The sequence below is a fragment of the Aedes albopictus genome, chromosome 1 (assembly GCF_035046485.1).
Source record: "Aedes albopictus strain Foshan chromosome 1, AalbF5, whole genome shotgun sequence".
NCBI lineage: Eukaryota > Metazoa > Arthropoda > Insecta > Diptera > Culicidae > Aedes > Aedes albopictus.
Window position 1 is genome coordinate 13,605,337 of NC_085136.1, and position 18,887 is coordinate 13,624,223.

Sequence of the window (18,887 nt, forward strand, 5' to 3'; positions counted from 1 at the left end):
CTACTTGCCAAACTTCTACCAGCAAGTTCTACTGATTTTTTCCAGAAGTTACTATGGGGGTTCTCCAGGAGTTCTTCAGGAAATACCTCCAGGCTTTTCTATGGAAATGCATCAACGAAATAATTCGTGGAGGCTTTCGTGATAAAATTGCTTGAGGAATTCCTGCAGAAATTTCTCCAGAGATTCTAGGAGAAATACCTGGAGGAATTCCTGAAGAAATCCCAAGAGAAATTTCCGAAGGAATACCTGGTGCATCCGAGAGGATTTTATAGGGGCATCCCTGGAGGAATCTCTGAAGGAACTCCTGGAAGAATCTGGAGTAATCGCTGGAGGATTTTTTTGAGACATCCTTGGAGGCAATCCTGGTAAAAGCCCGGGAGGAATCTCTGGAGGACTTCAAGGAGAAATACTTGGAGGAATCACTGAATGAATCCTTAGACAGATTTCTGGACAATTTCTGGAAAATTCCCAGGAGGGTTTCCTGGAGGAATCCGTGAAGAATTCTTGGTGGAATACCTGGAGGAATCGTTGGAGGAATTCCAGGAGAACTCCCTGGAAGAATTCCTAGAAAAATCTCTGAAGGAATCCCTAGGGGAATCCTTGGAGAAACTTCTGGAAGAATTTACAGAGGAATTTCTGAGTAAAATAAAAAATACATACACTACCGTTAGATGTTCACTTCTTGAGATTTGTGCATCTGAAGCTGTGGTGCAATATTGAGCAGGAATTTCAAGGCGTTTACCCTCGAAGTAATTACGCTCAAAAAGCTCAAGTTACACAACATCAGCTGCAATACTAATCCAATAGTTCATCCGAAATTTTCTCCATTGCAACACTATGCTCTTAACATGAATGCTCATCCTGCCTTGGACAATTTGCAAACCCCAATCCGTGCAGTGAAATTTCACACCCACAGCATATTCCTGGAAAAGCCAGACCCCCACAAAAATAACCATTCCAACACGCGCAACGAGACCTCCCCCAATCCAAGAAAGTACTGCCAGACTACTCGTTCGGATCCCACGGCAATCTGGAACTATTTTAGTGACGAACCCATCTCTTTCCCCTCTCTCCCCCACCGCATCGCACCGTCTGGCACCGAGCTAATCAATATGAGTGATTGCATCTCCACCCAGCTGTCCCGAGCGCTAGCATAGCAGTCGACTTAGACACAAGCAGCGAGGAGCGCGCGATGGCAACGATAGATTTATGAGTCTGCCCTCTTCCCTGCCAATAATGGGTTGGTGTGGCGCGAAAATATTTTCACCTTCAAGACGCGCTCCGGCGGCTGGCGCTAAAAACCGCAAGTACACATGTGCATTTAAGACCTCGCGGTCGCGGCGTCGCCCGGTCCCTACGCTGTGCTATGCTGTGATGTGCCTTCACATGTGCGGAACGGTTGCAAAAAGTACGCAAAACCTAGATCCCACAGCTCTGAGCTGCTCGGGCTGCTTAGGCTGCCTGCCGGTTCCCATAGTGTCTTCTTCCCAGAGGAAAGCCCTCGGCCCGGCATTTATTGGTTGTGCCAATTCAATCAATCAAAAGCCATCGGCTGACGAACTGGATACCTAGCAACGACGACGACCACGACGACTGACCTCACGGCGGATCGGCCACCACCCATCCAAGCAAGCAAGCCAAAAAGACCATCCGTCAAGGTGCGCGCGCGTCATAGCAGGCGGGAGCGCACACCCCTTGAATGCCAAAATGCAAATTTTCGAACAAAACTGAAGCACATATCCCATTAATTGCGTACACTTATTCACAAGTAGTAGGCTCTGGCTCTGGCTGGGGCTTTCTCTCTGGGATCTCTTTCCCCGTCGTCGTTCGGTCGTTCGTTGGCTCGTTCATTTTCATGGACTACTTGAACTTGATCATCGCGTAGTTGGCCTAGACCTGGGCGAAAGAGATACTCGTGGTTACAGTGTGGGATGGGGTTTTAGCAACAACTTTTACATCGCAATCCAGAACAAACAATAAATATTTCAGTGCCTGTATAGCCAAATCGGTAAACGCGCGGGTATTCAGCATGACCATGCTGAGGGTGATGTGTTCGATTCCCGGACGGTCCAGGAACTATTCGTAATGGGATGTTTCGCGATCCTTTTAAAGGTCTTCTAAGGGATTTCTGGGCGTTTCAACGGGTTTACAAGGGTTTCATGAGCGTGCCGAGGTATTCCAGAGGCGTTTTAAAGGGTTTCACGGAGTTCCAGGAGGTTTCAGGGACGTTAGAGAGGGTTATCAGGAATGTTTCAATGGCGCTCCAAGGGGATTATGGAGGTTTCAAAGGCGATTAATTGCATGTCAGGCCTGTTTAAAGGTGTTTGAAGGGTTTTTTGGGGATGGGAGTTTCGGAAGCCTTTTTAGTTCGCCACAGACCTCCCCCCCTGGATGCCTCCTAAAACCGCCTGAGACATCTTGAGATACCTTGTGACCCGCCTGAGGCCCCCTGAAATGCCCCTAAGACTTCCTGAGACCCCTTGAAGTGCTCCTGAGACCTCTCTGGAATGTTTCAGACAGTCTTAGAGGAGATCCATCTAAGACTGTCTGAAATATTCCAGAGACCCGCTGAAGCACCCAGAGTTTCCTTGGGGCCACCTGACGCCCCTAAGACCCCTTTAAGCATCCCTGAGATTCCATGAAGCCCTCCGGAAGCCCCTGAAACTTTTGAGATCCCCTTAAACGCCCTGAGACTTCCTGGTACCCCCTGAAACTCCCTGGAACACACTTGGAACGCTCCAGAAATCACCTGGTAATGCCCTAAAACCCCTGGGACCCCCTTAAACACTACTGCAACCTCCCTTTGTTTTCAAAAATAAACGCCCCCTGTTGCTATAGTTACTGTAGTAGTTTAGACTGTTGGGAGATTGCCAAGAACATCAGTAGAATTTCAGTCACAGTAGGCCTAAAATATAATTATTTTGGTGTTTACCATCCAACTGTCATAGCGAGTTGCAAAAATAAAAGATCATTTCGTAAGTTACTCAACAAAACCGGTTTTTTTTCACTGGAGAATCCAACAGGTTATTGGCCCAGACGACAGTGTTTGTTGAGTTGTGATTTTCGTTTTGAGCTAAAGTGATTTGTCATATCGTCGGAACAATCGTGCAGGAGGAGAATCAAAATGGATTTCGCGAAGCTGGGTATCAAACGATTATCGTACGACAACCACGAAGCCTGGACGATTCGAGCTCGTCAGGTTTTGACCCGGGAAGGTTTGTGGAGCTACATATCTGCTGAAGCTACAGGTGAGGAAAAGACGATTGAGTGGAAGACGAACGACGAGTTGGCGCTCCAAACTATCGGATTCCTGGTCGAAAACGCTCAACTAAGGATCATCAAGGATGCCGGTACAGCAAGAGAAGCTTGGACACTGCTGAGCGACTATTATGTGAAGGACTCATCGATTGGAAAGGTTGCGCTGATTAAAAAGTTGTCAAAGCTAGAGCTTGCCGAAGGTGGTGACATGCGGCAACATCTGGGTGAGTTTGAAGAGCTAATCGAGAGAATTGAAAATGTTGGATGTAGGATGGACGAAGACATAAGGCGGCTTTCATCTTAGCTAGTTTGCCTCAATCATACGAAAGCATCGTGGCATCAATTCAAGGCCGGATGGACGTTTTCACGATGACGTTTGTGAAGACAAAACTTGTGAAGGAGTTCGAACGACGGTGCGAAAGATGTGATAGATTTGATGATTGAAAAGCCCTAACAGTGAAAGAATTCCAAAAGCAAACCAGAGGACCTGAAGCCAAGCGTTTGTGTTATGCATGTGAAAGTGCAGAACATATAATGCGTGATTGCGAGTTGATGAAGAAAGTTCGGGCGGAATCTTCCGGTGCAACAACGAGGCCAAAGATGCGTTCTGCGGTGGCGATCGAAGAGGACGACTTTCGTGGTAACGTTTGCTTTGCAGCGTTTGAGGAGGAGAATCACGATGGCTGGTTTCTAGATTCAGGAGCTTCGAGTCACCTGACGAACCGCGCAGATTTGCTCAACAGCATCGAGAAGATAGAGAAACGAAACGTTCTACTGGCGAATGTTGAAATGATTCGGTGCGATACCAAAGGGAAAACTACTGTGTCTGCTGATGATGGAAAAGGATGTTCAGTTTCAGTGTCATTAACGGATGTAATGGTTGTTCCAGATCTGTCTGCGAATGTAGTCTCAGTGCCGGCAATCACTAAACGAGGTTTTGTAGTTGTTTTCAAAGCGAATGAATTTAACATAATTAAGGACGGTAAAATTAAAGAATAATTAAAATAAACAAAATCAATCGGTAGCTCGTGATAGTGGCGAGGCTAACTCCTTCGCAAGAAGTAGGTTAGCTAGATCTCCGTTAAGGAGAAGCGAGGAAGCAGGAGCGGAAAGCTGCGCACGCAGCTCCAGCGTAAGAGCTCCGATTCATTCCCCGGCTAGCCTGCCGGTGGAGATATTGGACGAAACGTGGTTGATGAGGGCCATCAATAAAAAAAGCGAGAAGGGATGTTCGCTTTCGAGGTGCCTGAGCAGCAGCTTGGCAAGATCATCGGATTTGCGTCCACGAAGTCCAACATAAGTATGGACCTGAAAACGACCCTGTTACGACTTCATCAGTCGATGGACGATGCCAAGCAGGATTATCATGAAAACTACAACAGCGGTGGAACCGGTGAAAGTAAAGGTTACGGAGTTTACCCAGACGGAGGCCTTCGCTTTCGCAGGAAGTCCAGAAGGTGTGGCGGACACGACTGCTTGTGATAAACACTCGCAGAAGCGAGTGAGGCAACCGTCAGAAGAGGAGCTGTCTGATGGCTAGGAGAATCCTAACCGCGAAGGTCGGCAGTAATGCCTGCAAGTCGGACCCCGGTCAGGCGTCTGGGAAAGGTGTGCCTGAAAAGGCTGTCCCGTCCCGGATGGAAGGGAACAGGGGCTTGCAACCATTGTTAGGCCCTCAGCAACCACTGAATAGGGTGAACCAAGGGGAGAACCCCCCCTGAACGAAAGTCGAGCGGAACAGAAAGAAGAAAAACCGCAGCTCGAAGATAACAGGGACGCCAAACCAAGAAGGCATAAAAGAGTTGGTGCCAAGCGCAAGAAAGGCGACGCGATCGTCATCAAGACGGAACAGTCCAAGTACTCGAACGTCTTGAAGACGATGCGAAGCGACGCCAAGCTTGAGGGTCTTGGAGCCGACGTACGCAGTATTAGACGTACTCGTACGGGCGAGATGATCCTGGAGCTGAAGCGCCAGAAGGAGCACAAGCGCGCCGCCTATAAGAGGCTGGCAGAAAAGGTCCTTGGTGAGGGTGTGCAGGTGAGGGCTCTGACACATGAGGCGACTCTGAAGGTCAAGGACATTGACGAGATCACCGAAGTGGAAGAGCTCGTCACGGCACTGCGGCAACAATGCGATGTGCAGGTGGCCGCCGCAGCCGTTAAGCTACGGAGAGGGCCAGCAGGGACACAGATAGCTTTGGTTCAGCTACCTGTGGCGGACGTCAAAAAGTCCGTTAAAGTAGGGAGCATAAAGGTGTGTTGGTGTGTATGTCACCTGACATTCCACGAGCCACCAGAGGTTTGCTTCAGGTGTCTGGAACCAGGACACAAGTCGTGGGACCGCAAAGGCCCTGACAGGCGCAACCTGTGCAGGCGATGCGGCGCTGAAGGTCATAAGGCCCAAAGCTGCACGAGTTCACCCTTTTGCATGATCTGTACCGGGAAATCCGCGAACAACAGACATCCGACGGGTGGTCCAAGGTGGCCGGCCTTCAAGAAAGCCGCAGAGAACAACAAATCACAGTGCAGGAAACGCAGCTGAACCTGAACCACTGTGATGCGGCTCAGCAACTGCTTTGCCATCATTTCGGACCCATACCGAGTACCCGCCGGCAACGGCAACTGGGCCTCGGATGGGACCAGGAAAATGGCGGCGATATGGACGACGGGTAAATACCCCGTTCAGGAGTTGGTGTCTACTACCTATGAGGGCTTCGTGGTCGCCAAAGTAAACGGGGTCTTCTTCTGTAGCTGTTATGCGCCTCCGCGGTGGCCGATCGAGCAGTTCACGCAAATGCTGGACCGATTAACGACCGTGCTAACAGGGCGAAGGCCGGTGGTAATATCGGGTGACTTAAATGCCTGGGCCGTGGGATGGGCAAGCCGTTTCCCGAACCAGCGGGATCAGATCCTGCTAGAAACACTGGCCATCTTAGATGTCGACTTGGCTAATGTCGGTACCAAGAGTACCTTTAGTCGAAACGGAGCGGAGTCAATTATTGACGTGACCTAACCTGGCCTAACAAGTAGTTCGAACTGGAGAGTAGATGATGGCTACACTCACAGCGACCACCTGGCGGTTCGCTACAGTATCGACTACAGCAACAGCAGACAGCGGATAGAAGAAGAGGCGGCTAGGCCAAGGCCAAGGCCAAGCCCTCGCAGGTGGAAAACATCATACTTCGACGAAGGGGTATTTAGGGAGGCGCTCCGCCGTGAGCGAAACTTAATTGGTTTAGACGGCGACGAGCTGGTAGCGGTGCTCTCACGTGCGTGTGATGCGACCATGCCTAGGCGAGTCCACCCTAGAAATGGGAGGCCACCGGCTTACTGGTGGACCGGCGCGATTGCGGATCTGTGCCGCGCCTGCCTACGGGCTAGGCGGCGGATGCAGCGAGCACGATCAGAGGAAGAGCGAAACGAACGGCGGGTGGTGTTCGCCGCTGCAAAAGCCGCGCTCAAGACCGAGATAAGAGCAAGCAAAAAGGCCTGCTTTGAGGGTCTCTATCAGAGTGCCAATACGAACCCGTGGGGTGACGCCTACAGGATCGTTAAGGTCAAGACGAGAGGTGTAATGGCTCCTACAGAGCAATCTCCAGAGATGTTGGAGGGGATCATTGGAGGACTTTTTCCGCGTCATGATCCTAGTCCTTGGCCTCCTTTCGTAGGACATCCGGGGACTGGGGCTGGCGATGAGGAGAGGGTCACCGATGTGGAACTAAGGTAGGTAGCTAAGGCCTCAGGTCCGGACGGAGTTCCGAACCTGGCCTTAAAAGTAGCTATTGCAGAGGCTCCCGAGATGTTCAGGTCTGCTATGCAGAAATGCCTGGACGAGGGAGTTTTCCCAGAAGCTTGGAAGAGGCAGAGCCTGGTACTATTGCCAAAGGCGGGGCAACCACCCGGAGATCCGTCGGCATATAGACTAATATGCTTGATTGACACGGCGGGGAAGGTGCTCGAAAAGATCATCCTCAATAGAATGTTGAGGTTCACCGAGGGCGAAAATGGTCTTTCGAGTAACCAGTACGGCTTCCGGAAGGGAAGGTCCACCGTAGACGCTATCTTGTCCGTTACAAAAACCGCCGAGAAAGCACTCGAGCCTAAGAGGAGGGGAATTCGCTTTTGCGCGGTAGTGACTCTGGATGTTAGAAATGCGTTTAATAACGTCAGTTGGCCAGCTATTGCCAATGCGCTCCGCGTCTGGGGATACCCTGATACCTGTACAAGATTCTCGGAAGTTACTTCCAGAATCGAGTACTAGTTTACGACATAGGGGTGGGTCGGAAGTGCTTTCACGTAACCTTAGGAGTCCCGCAAGGTTCCATCCTGCGTCCGGTGTTATGGAATGTCATGTACGACGAGGTGTTGAGGTTAGAGTTCCCGGTGGGGATGGAGATCGTCGGCTTTGCTGACGACATTACGCTCGAAGTCTACGGAGAGTCGATCGAAGAAGTGGAGTTGGCAAACCACAAAACTAAAGTGGTGGTTGTGAACAACCGGAAGTCAGGGCAGCAAGCGCCCAGTCAACCAGTCATCGTATAAGATGTGGTATAAGATGTTAAAGTGGAGGCGATATGCGTACATTTTACATGCGCCTAAATGGAGGCATGCACGCATAAGACCTCCACTTTATCATCTTATGCAACATCTTATACGATGACTGGTTGTCTGGGCGGTGATCAGTGTAGACGGTTGCACTATCACGTCGAAGCGTTCCGTCAAACACTTGGGTGTGATGATCGACAATAAGCTTACCTTCGGTAACCAAGTTGATTATGCCTGTAAAAGAGCCTCCACAGCCATATTAGTGGAACAGTCCCGGATGATATCCAATAGCTCCAAGTGGCTGGCTAGTGTCGCTACGTCCATACTAAATAAGTTATGGCGGCCCGGTGTGGGGCACTTTGCCAAGTACCGAAAGCTACCGTGGTAAGCTGGAAACTACTTATAGGCTGATGTGCCAGAACCATACCGTGTTACACGACGCTCTCTGCGTCATTACTGGTATGGTGCCTCTCAGCATTCTTATCAGTGAGGACTTGGAGTGCTTCGAAATGCACGTCACAAGAAGCATACGCAGGACTGCCAGGATGATCTCCATGCCAGTCTTGTAAACATTCGACATTTTTCACAACCTTCATTTCGTTGCCGCAGTCGAGTGTCAGCTTGCTTTGTTACATTCGTGCGCTGTTAGTATTAGTTTATTCTTGCATGTTGCATTGAATACGACACACATTTGGCCAACACAGCTTTTTTATGGAAGAAGACAGGAATAACAAAAACCGAACCGTCTCCCGAAGACGCTATCATGGTGAACCGCATTCGTTTGACCTTTTTGTTTCGTACAGTAGTTTGATTGCTTGTGTGGCGAATGTCGGAGACAGAGGAGGCCGAATATCGACGAAAAGGTTCAAATGACTGTGATCTCTAACAAGACTGCTCCATGCACAAACGGCAGCGCACGTGGAACAGTTCCACCAAAGGATAGTAGACCCATAGGTTGATCTTGAGGGTAGATTGTTAGATCAACAGGCGTCATTGATTGGGAAGTAACATTCCACTCGACTCAGGTCACATAACATAAGTGAAACTCCATAGTCAGAGCGAAAGAAAAAGTTGCATCTTTTTTCCAGCACGTGAAACTGTTATATCTTTTATAAAAGGCGTCGAACTGTCATTTATTTTGGTAAACAAAAAACATCTGATGCAACCAGTATTCCAGTTTTGGCAAATAATACAGTAACGAAGATTGGCATCTGAGATATATGCGCTGCTGGAAATCCACTTAGGGCCGATTTCTTCACCCTGGCTTAAGCGTTAAACCAGGTTTAACTATATGGGTAAGCCTGGCTTACCGGTTAAGCCGAGGTGAAGAAATCAACCCTTATTCGTTTTGTCATAAATTCATTTAAATCTGCGAAATAACACATCCACGTTCCACATATCGATCTCCCTTTATATTTAAAGCTAGAAAACGTATTTTTTACTCGAAATTATAAAATTTCATCACAATTTTTATCCTATTTTAGATCGCCATGTGCTGTTAGTCTAGATCTATAAGGTCTTTGTTTGACTTCACAGCATGAAAAATGGTATGCATGCTGAAAAATAGTATGCATGGGGTTTCCAACTAAATTGATTACCTGTCACTACTGAAAAAAATACTCTGATTGGTTACTGTGATTACTATAATTACTTATTAATTACCAAGCCTTCTATTGATTTCTCAATATTACTACAAATTACTTCTAATTACCATAATTACTTGTGATTACCTTGATTACTTATGATTACTTATTGATTACCAAGATTACTATCGATTACTCAAGATTACTACTGATTACACAGATTACCTTTGATTATCATATGATTACAACTAATTACACATGATTACTTTGTTTTGGAAAACCGTTGATTACCTAGTTGATTACGTTTGAATACCATTGATTACACCTGATTATCATTGATTACATCTGATTACCATTGATTGCCTCGGATTATTAATGATTACTTCTGATTACCATGATTATTTGTCATTACCCTTATTACTTAATGATTACCAAGATTACTATTGATTACTCAAGATTACTTCTGATTACTTCTGATTACCATGATAACTTATGATTACCTTGATTACTTATTGATTACCAAGATTACTACTGATTACTCAGATTACCTTTGATTATCATATGATTACAACTAATTACACATGATTACTTTGTTTGGTTATAACGTATATTACCTAGTTAAGTACGTTTGATTACCATTGATTACATCTGATTATCATTGATTACCACGGATTATCATTGATAACTTCAGATTACTAATGATTACTCCAGATTAACATGATTACTTGGGATTACCTGATAACTCTGAGAAATCGAAAGTAATCATTGATTACTTGTCACTAAAAAACTTGTTAGAAACTCCTTGATAGTATGGCAATAATGTTGTTGCATGCCCTGTTTGTGCTGGTTTAGAGGACACGGCGAAACACGTTTTGTTCGTGTGTCCGCGCTTTCGTACCGTACAATGCGTGAAACCGTCGATGAAAACTTACAACGTTATCGAAAACTACACCTCGGAAACAAGCTAAAATATGACCCACTTAAATGATAATTCATCGAAAGCTCGATTATATTACTTTTCTAACTAAATGTCCGTTCGACCAAACGTGCTTTCGAACAGAAGTAATTTGATAAAATGTCCTAAAGCCGATTAATTATATGTGTGGGGAATCGACTGAAGGACAAAGTCAAGCTACTATATAACTGTTACTACACTATTTTCCCACACTGTTGGCACGGTGTAGGTACATACCGGGGGTCTAGCCGTGCTCGCGTACATCACCAAACCACTCATAGGTACATGGTGGTTTGGTGCTCGGGAAGGGTGGTGCGACGACAGGCAGGGGTGTGACAGCAGTAGCAATGTATGTGCCCGGATTGAGTGTCACTTTTGCACTAGTTCACACGGGTGGGTGTAGTTTGTCATGTTTTATATCGGTTTTCTTCCCGGTAGGGTTTCTTTGTGATTTATTGCTTTCAAATCAATCAAATGGAATCGACTGACTGGCTCATGGCAGTCAGTGTTGATTCGGTGGATGACGTGAGGTGACGCAGGTGAGTTGAGCCAATGCAGGTTTTTGCATAATTGCAGTTTTTTTTTCGGTGCAAGGTTACGTTTTGAATTTTGATGAGAGCGATCGCAATTTGGGGAACATTTGACAGGAAATTGGAGTGTGCTCTTGAATCTATAAAGATCAAGAGCAAACATCTACAAGCTATTGTGCCGAAAAGCGTAGGGGGATCAATGAGTTTGCCTTGTCAGTCAGAATTCAAACTTATGGCGGAAAGAACGTATGACGGTATAATTGGTTGATTCAATATTTAGTTTGTTTTGTAATCCCTCTGGTATCCTCAAAAGCACCCCTGAACCACCTAAGTAAGCCGTTTGAAACCCCTTAAAAGCCTTTGGAGCCGGAGGGGTCATATATGACCCCAACATAGAAACGGCTGTATAAATTCACCCATACGATAAAACAGAATACTGTTTTCAGCAAAGTTGCTGCAAATTGAATCTTCTATTAAGGAAAAATGGGGATATTTGTATTTGGGTCTTCACATCCTGAACACCATCAAATTTGGGAAAACGAAATAATTCACATACCAGTTGTTCTAAAAGCTGAATTTGGATGTGGGTTTCGTGTATATGTATCCATTTTGCCTTTGTGAAGAATATCAAAAGGTATTTTATATTCTGGGATGTTCTAGGTGTTCCAAACTGTCCTATAGTGAAGTCCTTCAAATCTACAAGAATAATTTCATGTATTTTCGCCACAATTAATAGCATTGCATAACCTACTGGGATCCGTGAAGCTCTTGACATCTACTATGTCATTTATAGACACTATAGGGATATTCTAGGTCAGCCAACCTACCTTGGAGTTCAGGACTTCAGGTCTACACTCGTAACAGTATCCATATCTGTTATACTGAGAAACGTTGCATAATCAACTGCAGTTACTGGAGCAATCTGGAGTCTACTAGCTTATTATAAACCTTTGGGACATCTAGGGTCGTCCAAACTGTTGGACTGTACAAGAATAACTTTATGTGTTTTCACCATATATAATAGTATTGTATAATCTGCTGGGGTCCACGAAGCTCTTGAAATCTCAAATGACAATCAGAGACACTACAGGGATATTCCAGGTCAGCCAAACTACATTGGAGTTCAGGACTTCAGGTCTACACTCGTAACAACAGCCATATCTATTATACTGAGTAACGTTGCATACTTATCCGTGGTTACTGGACCAATCTGAAGTCTCCTTTTTTATTATAACCCTTTGGGACATTCAGGTTAGTCCAAACTGTTTTATAATGAAGTCCCGCAAATCCTGCAAATCCTGCAATTAGATATTAACTAGTGAATACTGACATTGCACAATGGGTCCAGAGCCGCATTTACGAAGACAAAAATGTTTGTGCCGAAACCTTAAGTTAAAGATACATGGTGTCTTTGGGAAAGTTTCTTCATATTTTTCAACCTTTTTTCTCATCATTGTGAGATTAGGGTGGTCCCTCTAGTTCAGCTGATCCAAACGTCTGCTTTTTAATAGTTTTATGTACGTTTACAAAATAATCTACAAAGTTGTTAAAGAACTTATTCGGAGCAAGTTTGCCGAAGAAACCATTATTCTATCTCTTATGGTTCCTAACTTATATTTTTTAAAAGAATCACGTTAGAGTGATCGATGAAATTCAGTTTTCTTGCAATAACTCTTAATCCATTCGTTTCTCGTAAAAACTTTGTTCCGAGCACTTTTAGAACTATGGATGACGCATATTTTTTCCAAACAGATCAATGTTCTATCTCTCATAGTTAAAAAGATATTGGCTTTTTTCTTCAAAAAATAATTTTTTTTTTCAAAAATTTATATCTCAAAAAGGAGCAAATAAATTTTCAATCGCCGAATTGCATTGAAAAGATCGTACTCTGTTCTATTGATGGTGAAAAGATTGTGAGTACCTTTTTTGTTTGAAGCTTTTTATTGATTTTTGAAAATACGGTTTTTTACATAGAAAATCAGTTGTAACTCTTAAAATCGATGAGATACAACTTGGCGTCTTCGACAATATTGTGAGTTTTTGGATGCTCTGAAAGTGCTCAGAACAAAGTATAGCGAAAAAAATCAACGCATAAAATTATATTGAATAAAAACGGATTTTCATGTGGAAAACGATACAATTCAAGCAGATTTAAGGCTTTTACGTTAACATCAACATTACCAGTGATTCACATTTTCGCTATCCATGAATTAAAGAAATAAAATTAAAACTTAGTTGATGGAAATTAGCTCAAAACCACTTTTAAAGTTGAGTATATTGACGGAATGTAGAATATAAACAAGTTTAAACGTTTTTGACATGGTTACTTCGATCTATCTAACAAAGACGATTAGAATTTTCTCGAAATGTTTTGTTTTCCATATGAAAATCCGTTTTTACTCATTATAATTTTATGCGCTGATTTTTTCGCTATACTTTGTTCTGAGCACTTTCAGAGCATCCAAAAACTCACAATATTATCGAAGACGCCAAGTTTGTATCTCATCGATTTTAAGAGTTACAACTGATTTTCTATGTTAAAAACCGTATTTTCAAAAATCAATAAAAAGCTTCAAACAAAAAAGGTACTCACAATTTCTTCACCATCAATAGAACACAGTACGACCTTTCCAATGCAATTCGGCGATTGAAAATTTATTTGCTCCTTTTTGAGATATGAATTTTTGAAAAAAGTGATTTTTTGAAGAAAAAAGCCAATATCTTTTTAACTATGAGAGATAGAACATTGAAATATGCGTCATTGATAGTTCTAAAAGTGCTCCGAACAAAGTTTTTACGAGAAACGAATGGATTAAAAGTTATTGCAAGAAAACGGAATTTCATGGATCACCCTAACATGATTCTTTTAAAAAAATATAAACATAATAAAATATAAACATAAAAACATGATTCTTTTAAAAAAAATATATATCTTATGGTTCCTAAAGAGATAGAATAATGATTTCTTCGGCAAACTTGCTCCGAATAAGTTCTCTTACAACTTTGTAGAACCTTTTGTAAACGTACATAAAACTATTAAAAAGCAGATGTTTGGATCAGCTAAACTAGAGGGACCACCCTAATCTCACAATGATGAGAAAAAAGGTTGAAAAATATGAAGAAACTTTCCCAAAGACACCATGTATCTAAAACTTAAGATTTAGGCACAAACATTTTTGTCTTCGTAAATGCGGCTCTGGACCCATTGTGCATTGTGAATGGTGGTTACGTCGACTATGCAATCATCGGCAGAATAGTTTGGATGACCTAGGATACCCCGACTAATCTGATATTGTCTATTGAACTTTCAGAAGACTAACTGGACATGATAGATTAGAAATCAAAGCTTTGTATAATGAAAGCAGTTACCGTTACACCCGTAGACTTTAGGATCTAAACCCGACTAGAAAATTGTAACAAAAATATAACATAATCCTAACAAATCATGATATTTATAACTCATTGTGATATAATTATGTTCAACATCCTTGGTGTTTTCAAAATACTATAACTCAATTGTATCACATTATGTTATAAATGTTATTTCATAACTCATTGTATTATAATTTAGTTTTAAATCTTCTATATTTGGGAAATAATGTAACAAAAATATATAAAATTATGATAGAAACCAGTAATCCAGAGGCTAAAATTCATATCACATTTTGTTACAATTTTGATATGATTATAACGAAATAAGATATAATCTTGATTAGACCAGTGTACTTTTTGTTTAAATTTTAGTTATTTTAACATCATCCTGCAACTAGTTTATAACATAATAAGTTAGAGAAAAGTATTATAACACCATAACACAATTTGATACAAACTTGATATAATTTTCTAGTCGGGAACTCAAGAATAATTTGGATGACCTAGGACATCTCGACTGATCTGATACTGTCTATTGAACTTTCAGAATACTTGCTGGACATGATAGGGTATGTGTACCATTCCTTGGCCTAATTTGCAAGCCACCTTGACAATTTTGACCATAACTCATGAATTAATAGCACTAGAAATAAGATGTTGACCCTATTACACACTCTAGGCAATGCATGTTTCTCCAATTGGAAGTAAACTTACGTAAATATTCAAGAATTTACTTAATTAAGCTGAAAAGATTCGATGCGATGGTATGCAACGTTGGTCTATGGTACAAAAATTGGCCTATTGGTGGATACAACGTTGGCCTATTGCTTTCCATGCACTAGAGCCACTTATTATCTTATTTTTTCAATATTTCTGCTGAAGTATTATCTCTGATTGTTCACCAATCTTACATTTAAATTACATTTTCGGAGCCAAATTTTCAAAAAACTATAAATAAATCACTTTAACTAAAGTTCTTTCTTAATCTAGTACCGAAAACAACGCAACCCTATTATTGTGTTATATTTTTACAGTCACCGTACACAAAATCTTTCTTGCTGTTCGTTCTTTCTGGTTCTTACGCAAGAAATGTTGTTGACGCCTTTTTATAGTTGTTTTTGACGTCACTTTACTGATGGGCCAAGATTTGGGTACATAGTGAAAAAAATGTCCTCAATATTCGGCCCACATTCAATTTGTAAAATAGTTATTATTCGTTGAAAACAAATACACAAGTTCAAAATAGCGTCTTTAACCGTCGCATCAAATGTTCAGTTATTGAAAAGTCAATTCGAAATGTTCCAGAATCATGCCATTTATGATCATGTGTATAGACTACCCACTAAGCCGAAGAATCATGGCGTCTACAAAAGTTAAACAAAGTGACATTTTCATTCAATTTTAATGCTCCAAAGTGCTAAAATTGAAACGAAATGTTACAGTTGTTTGGCACATAGCTTTTCCGATATCCAGTTATGCGTGTTTGTTTGAGTTTTTGGTTTACTTTGAGATAGGCCGAACGAGGGGGCTATGCCAACGAAGCATCCCGATACCCTAGATTACACAAGTTTACAAAATAAAACGAAAGTCGTGAACTTCTGTCAACGACCAAAATTTTTGAAGCACAATTTAGTGCTGATTTCGAAACCGACCTTCAAAAATTTTTAAGTATAAAACAGTTTTTGAGTTTAAGCTCAATATCGAGTTTTGCAACTTTTCAAAATATGTAATTTACTAAAATTCAAATATATTGCGTTTTGTTCAACCAATTTTAAATCTTTTTCCATAAATTAAAAGCTAAATACAATACCATTCTGAATCAGGTTTTGTGTCAGATTGATGAAATTCAAGATATTGCGAGTTTTAGGGACGATCTTCTTAAATTTTAGCATAATTCTCTAAATTTTTTGAAGAAGTGTATTTTTTTCAATAAGAACAAAACAACTTAAAAATTCTTTCTCGACGTTAATTTGACATATCATATGTAGGCGAGTTACAGTAAAAATTTCAGCTCAATCGGAGCATTGATTACGGAGAATGAGATGTTTGAACTTTGCTTAAAAATAGAACAAAAATCGATTTCAAATCATCAACCTTCTATGGAAAGTCGAAAAAATTTCCGCTCTACTGTAATTATTTTCTTTCGCGTTTTTGAACTCAGGGCATGATTCTACACCAAAAATGATCATCAGCTTACCGAGTTCAAAAATGCTGTAAACTAGTGTTACAAATCGTAGCTTTGTATAATGGAAGAAGTTACCGTTACACCCATAGACTTAAGGTTCTAAACTCAAAAATAGTTTGGATGATCTAGTATGTCCAGAAAAAATATTCCGCATAATATTCTACCGTTTCTATACTATTGAATACCAAAACTACAGAGAAACGAAGAAAAAACTCCAGAATAATGCTTGGAAAAATTCCGGCATCAAAGGGTTAAAACTCCTCAAAACCCCAGAACCCAAGAAGGGCGTGGTCGGCAGCGGAAGTTTTCTTGACTTTTTACCTTAACCTTCGATTAGATTGCTGTTCTTTCCCAAATAGCTTCCCATTAGTAATAGAAATTAGAGTACTGAAGAAGGTTTATATCATTACAACTTTCAGCATGAAATCTTCGAATTAATCCACTTCCATGCAACGTTATATGCATATACAATAACTGAAAAGGACCCATTACGATTGGGCAATTCACATAATGTCAAACACGGTCGGTTCACATATTTGGTTATTTCAATTCGGAGCACAACTACCCACCCTCGTACGACCAAAGCTACCCGCTTTAGAAGCGAAAGTGGACGAACGAACGGGAAAGTAAATAAATTTTCTGGATATTTAATGTCTGGTGTGGTTCTTTAGAGGGATCAACATCAGAGATATGCCCTCGCTTGCACCCTCAAACCATCCGACCAAAATTCGCCATAGGAGAAGGATGTCCACCGTGTCAGGTTGTCCTCTGCCTTTAGCAGACACACCAAAATGACCGACCATTTATAGGAGCTTCGCCTATTCCACTTAGGTCGGATTTGTCCCATTCTTTGATGCTGCTGCGGGGGAGAGGTCAGCCTGAAACTGAAATCCACTTCCAGACAGTAAAAGTAGTCTCTATTTTCAGTGAGCCCCCCCCCCCCCCCCTCTGATGGGTAGGTATCCCGAGTAGAAGTAAAAATCAAAACAATATCATCATATGATATTCCTCAGTGAAGTACTCAAAATCATAATTATAATTGGTTTGTTTGACATAAGAGATAAAAGATCAAAAATAATATCAAAAAATAGAATGGGGAAGAACATAATAATATCTCATTTTGATATTATAAGATCAGACTAATATCTGGTGAGATCTGGGCTGTAGCACATCAAAGCAATATCATAAAATGATCTGACAGATGGATTAGAGTAAAAAAAGAAAAATGGCCGCAACCAGAATCGAACTTATGACCTTGTGATTTATGAGCAGTGACATTACCACTGCACTACGACTCATATCTGAAAATAGGGGGTAACAAGAGCATCAACTTCTACGTTTTCCAAGGTGTTTGCGAGTCATGGTAGTTGTGTTGGTTTGGTCCCGCTATGTTGTAGATGAGTGTGTGAAAGAACTAATTATGATCTTGAATAGTGTTTTCAGATCTTACAATTTTCGGATGTCATAGATGAATGTGTGAAAGAACTGATTTTGATCTGGAGCAGTAATTTTCAGGCCTTTCTATTTCTGGATGTTGCAGATGGAAATGTGAAGAACTAATTAAGCAGTATTTTTCAGTTTTCCCAAAGATAAATGTTCTATTGCAGAATATTAATACAGTTTCCACCCAAAATTTGCAAACTGAAGCGATAGTATGGAAAATAAAAATGAATTAAGGCTCAATTAGGAATTGCATACACATTTTCTTAAACTAAGAGAGCATTTTTCTATAGATGATTTCACATTTTATGCCTATTATCTGAATTGTTAACAATGCCAGTGATCCAAACTTTAAAAACGACATGTGTAGAAAAATGTTTGGTTTATTTTGCGCCTAGAACAGGACGAATTTCTACCAATAGGACGCAATCAGTGAAGTACTAGATTGTAATAATGAGATGAATTTTTGTACGGCGAGTAGGTAAATTCTCATTTTCTGCAATGAAATGACGCGAAAAGCTAGGCTATTATGATTCCTTGCCTAATTTAATACTGTTTGAGCAAACCTTTGGGTAACTGTGTTATTGTTTTCTCCATTTCTCCATTTCTTACAACAAGGTTTCCAAAGTTTTGTTCTAACGGCATTAAATAAGGCAAGGCATCATAATGCCCACGCTTTTTGCATAATTTCGTTGCAGAAACGGAGAATTTACCTTCTAGCCTGAACGTTTCCTATTGTAAACTGTCGCCCAGAAAAGCTTTGGAAACATTTAGAAGATCGTATACAATAGTTGTGACGACTGTCGCAATTTATTGGTTGAAACTCAAAAAGCTGGTCGTCTGCAGCGGTATGTTTTGTTAAATCTAGAATCAAACAAATTTTTGAACTCGGTGGTTGGTTCATTAGGATCTGGCGGCCTCCATAATGTGTTTTTGTATGATAACTCCAACTTTTTTGTATGGGTCGTAACGGTAGGCTGTATTCCCTATTCCCCTGAAGCGTGACGTAATTTATTAAA

General features: G+C 41.8%; 1 protein-coding gene across 1 annotated transcript; it reads left to right on the forward strand.

Annotated features, from left to right (window-relative positions):
- Positions 1-3,124: 3,124 nt before the first annotated feature.
- Positions 3,125-3,562, forward strand: LOC115256791 (uncharacterized). Its single transcript, XM_029855752.1, has one exon. The coding sequence runs from the start codon at positions 3,125-3,127 to the stop codon at positions 3,560-3,562; it is 438 nt and encodes a 145-aa protein (XP_029711612.1).
- The last annotated feature ends 15,325 nt before the right edge of the window (positions 3,563-18,887 follow it).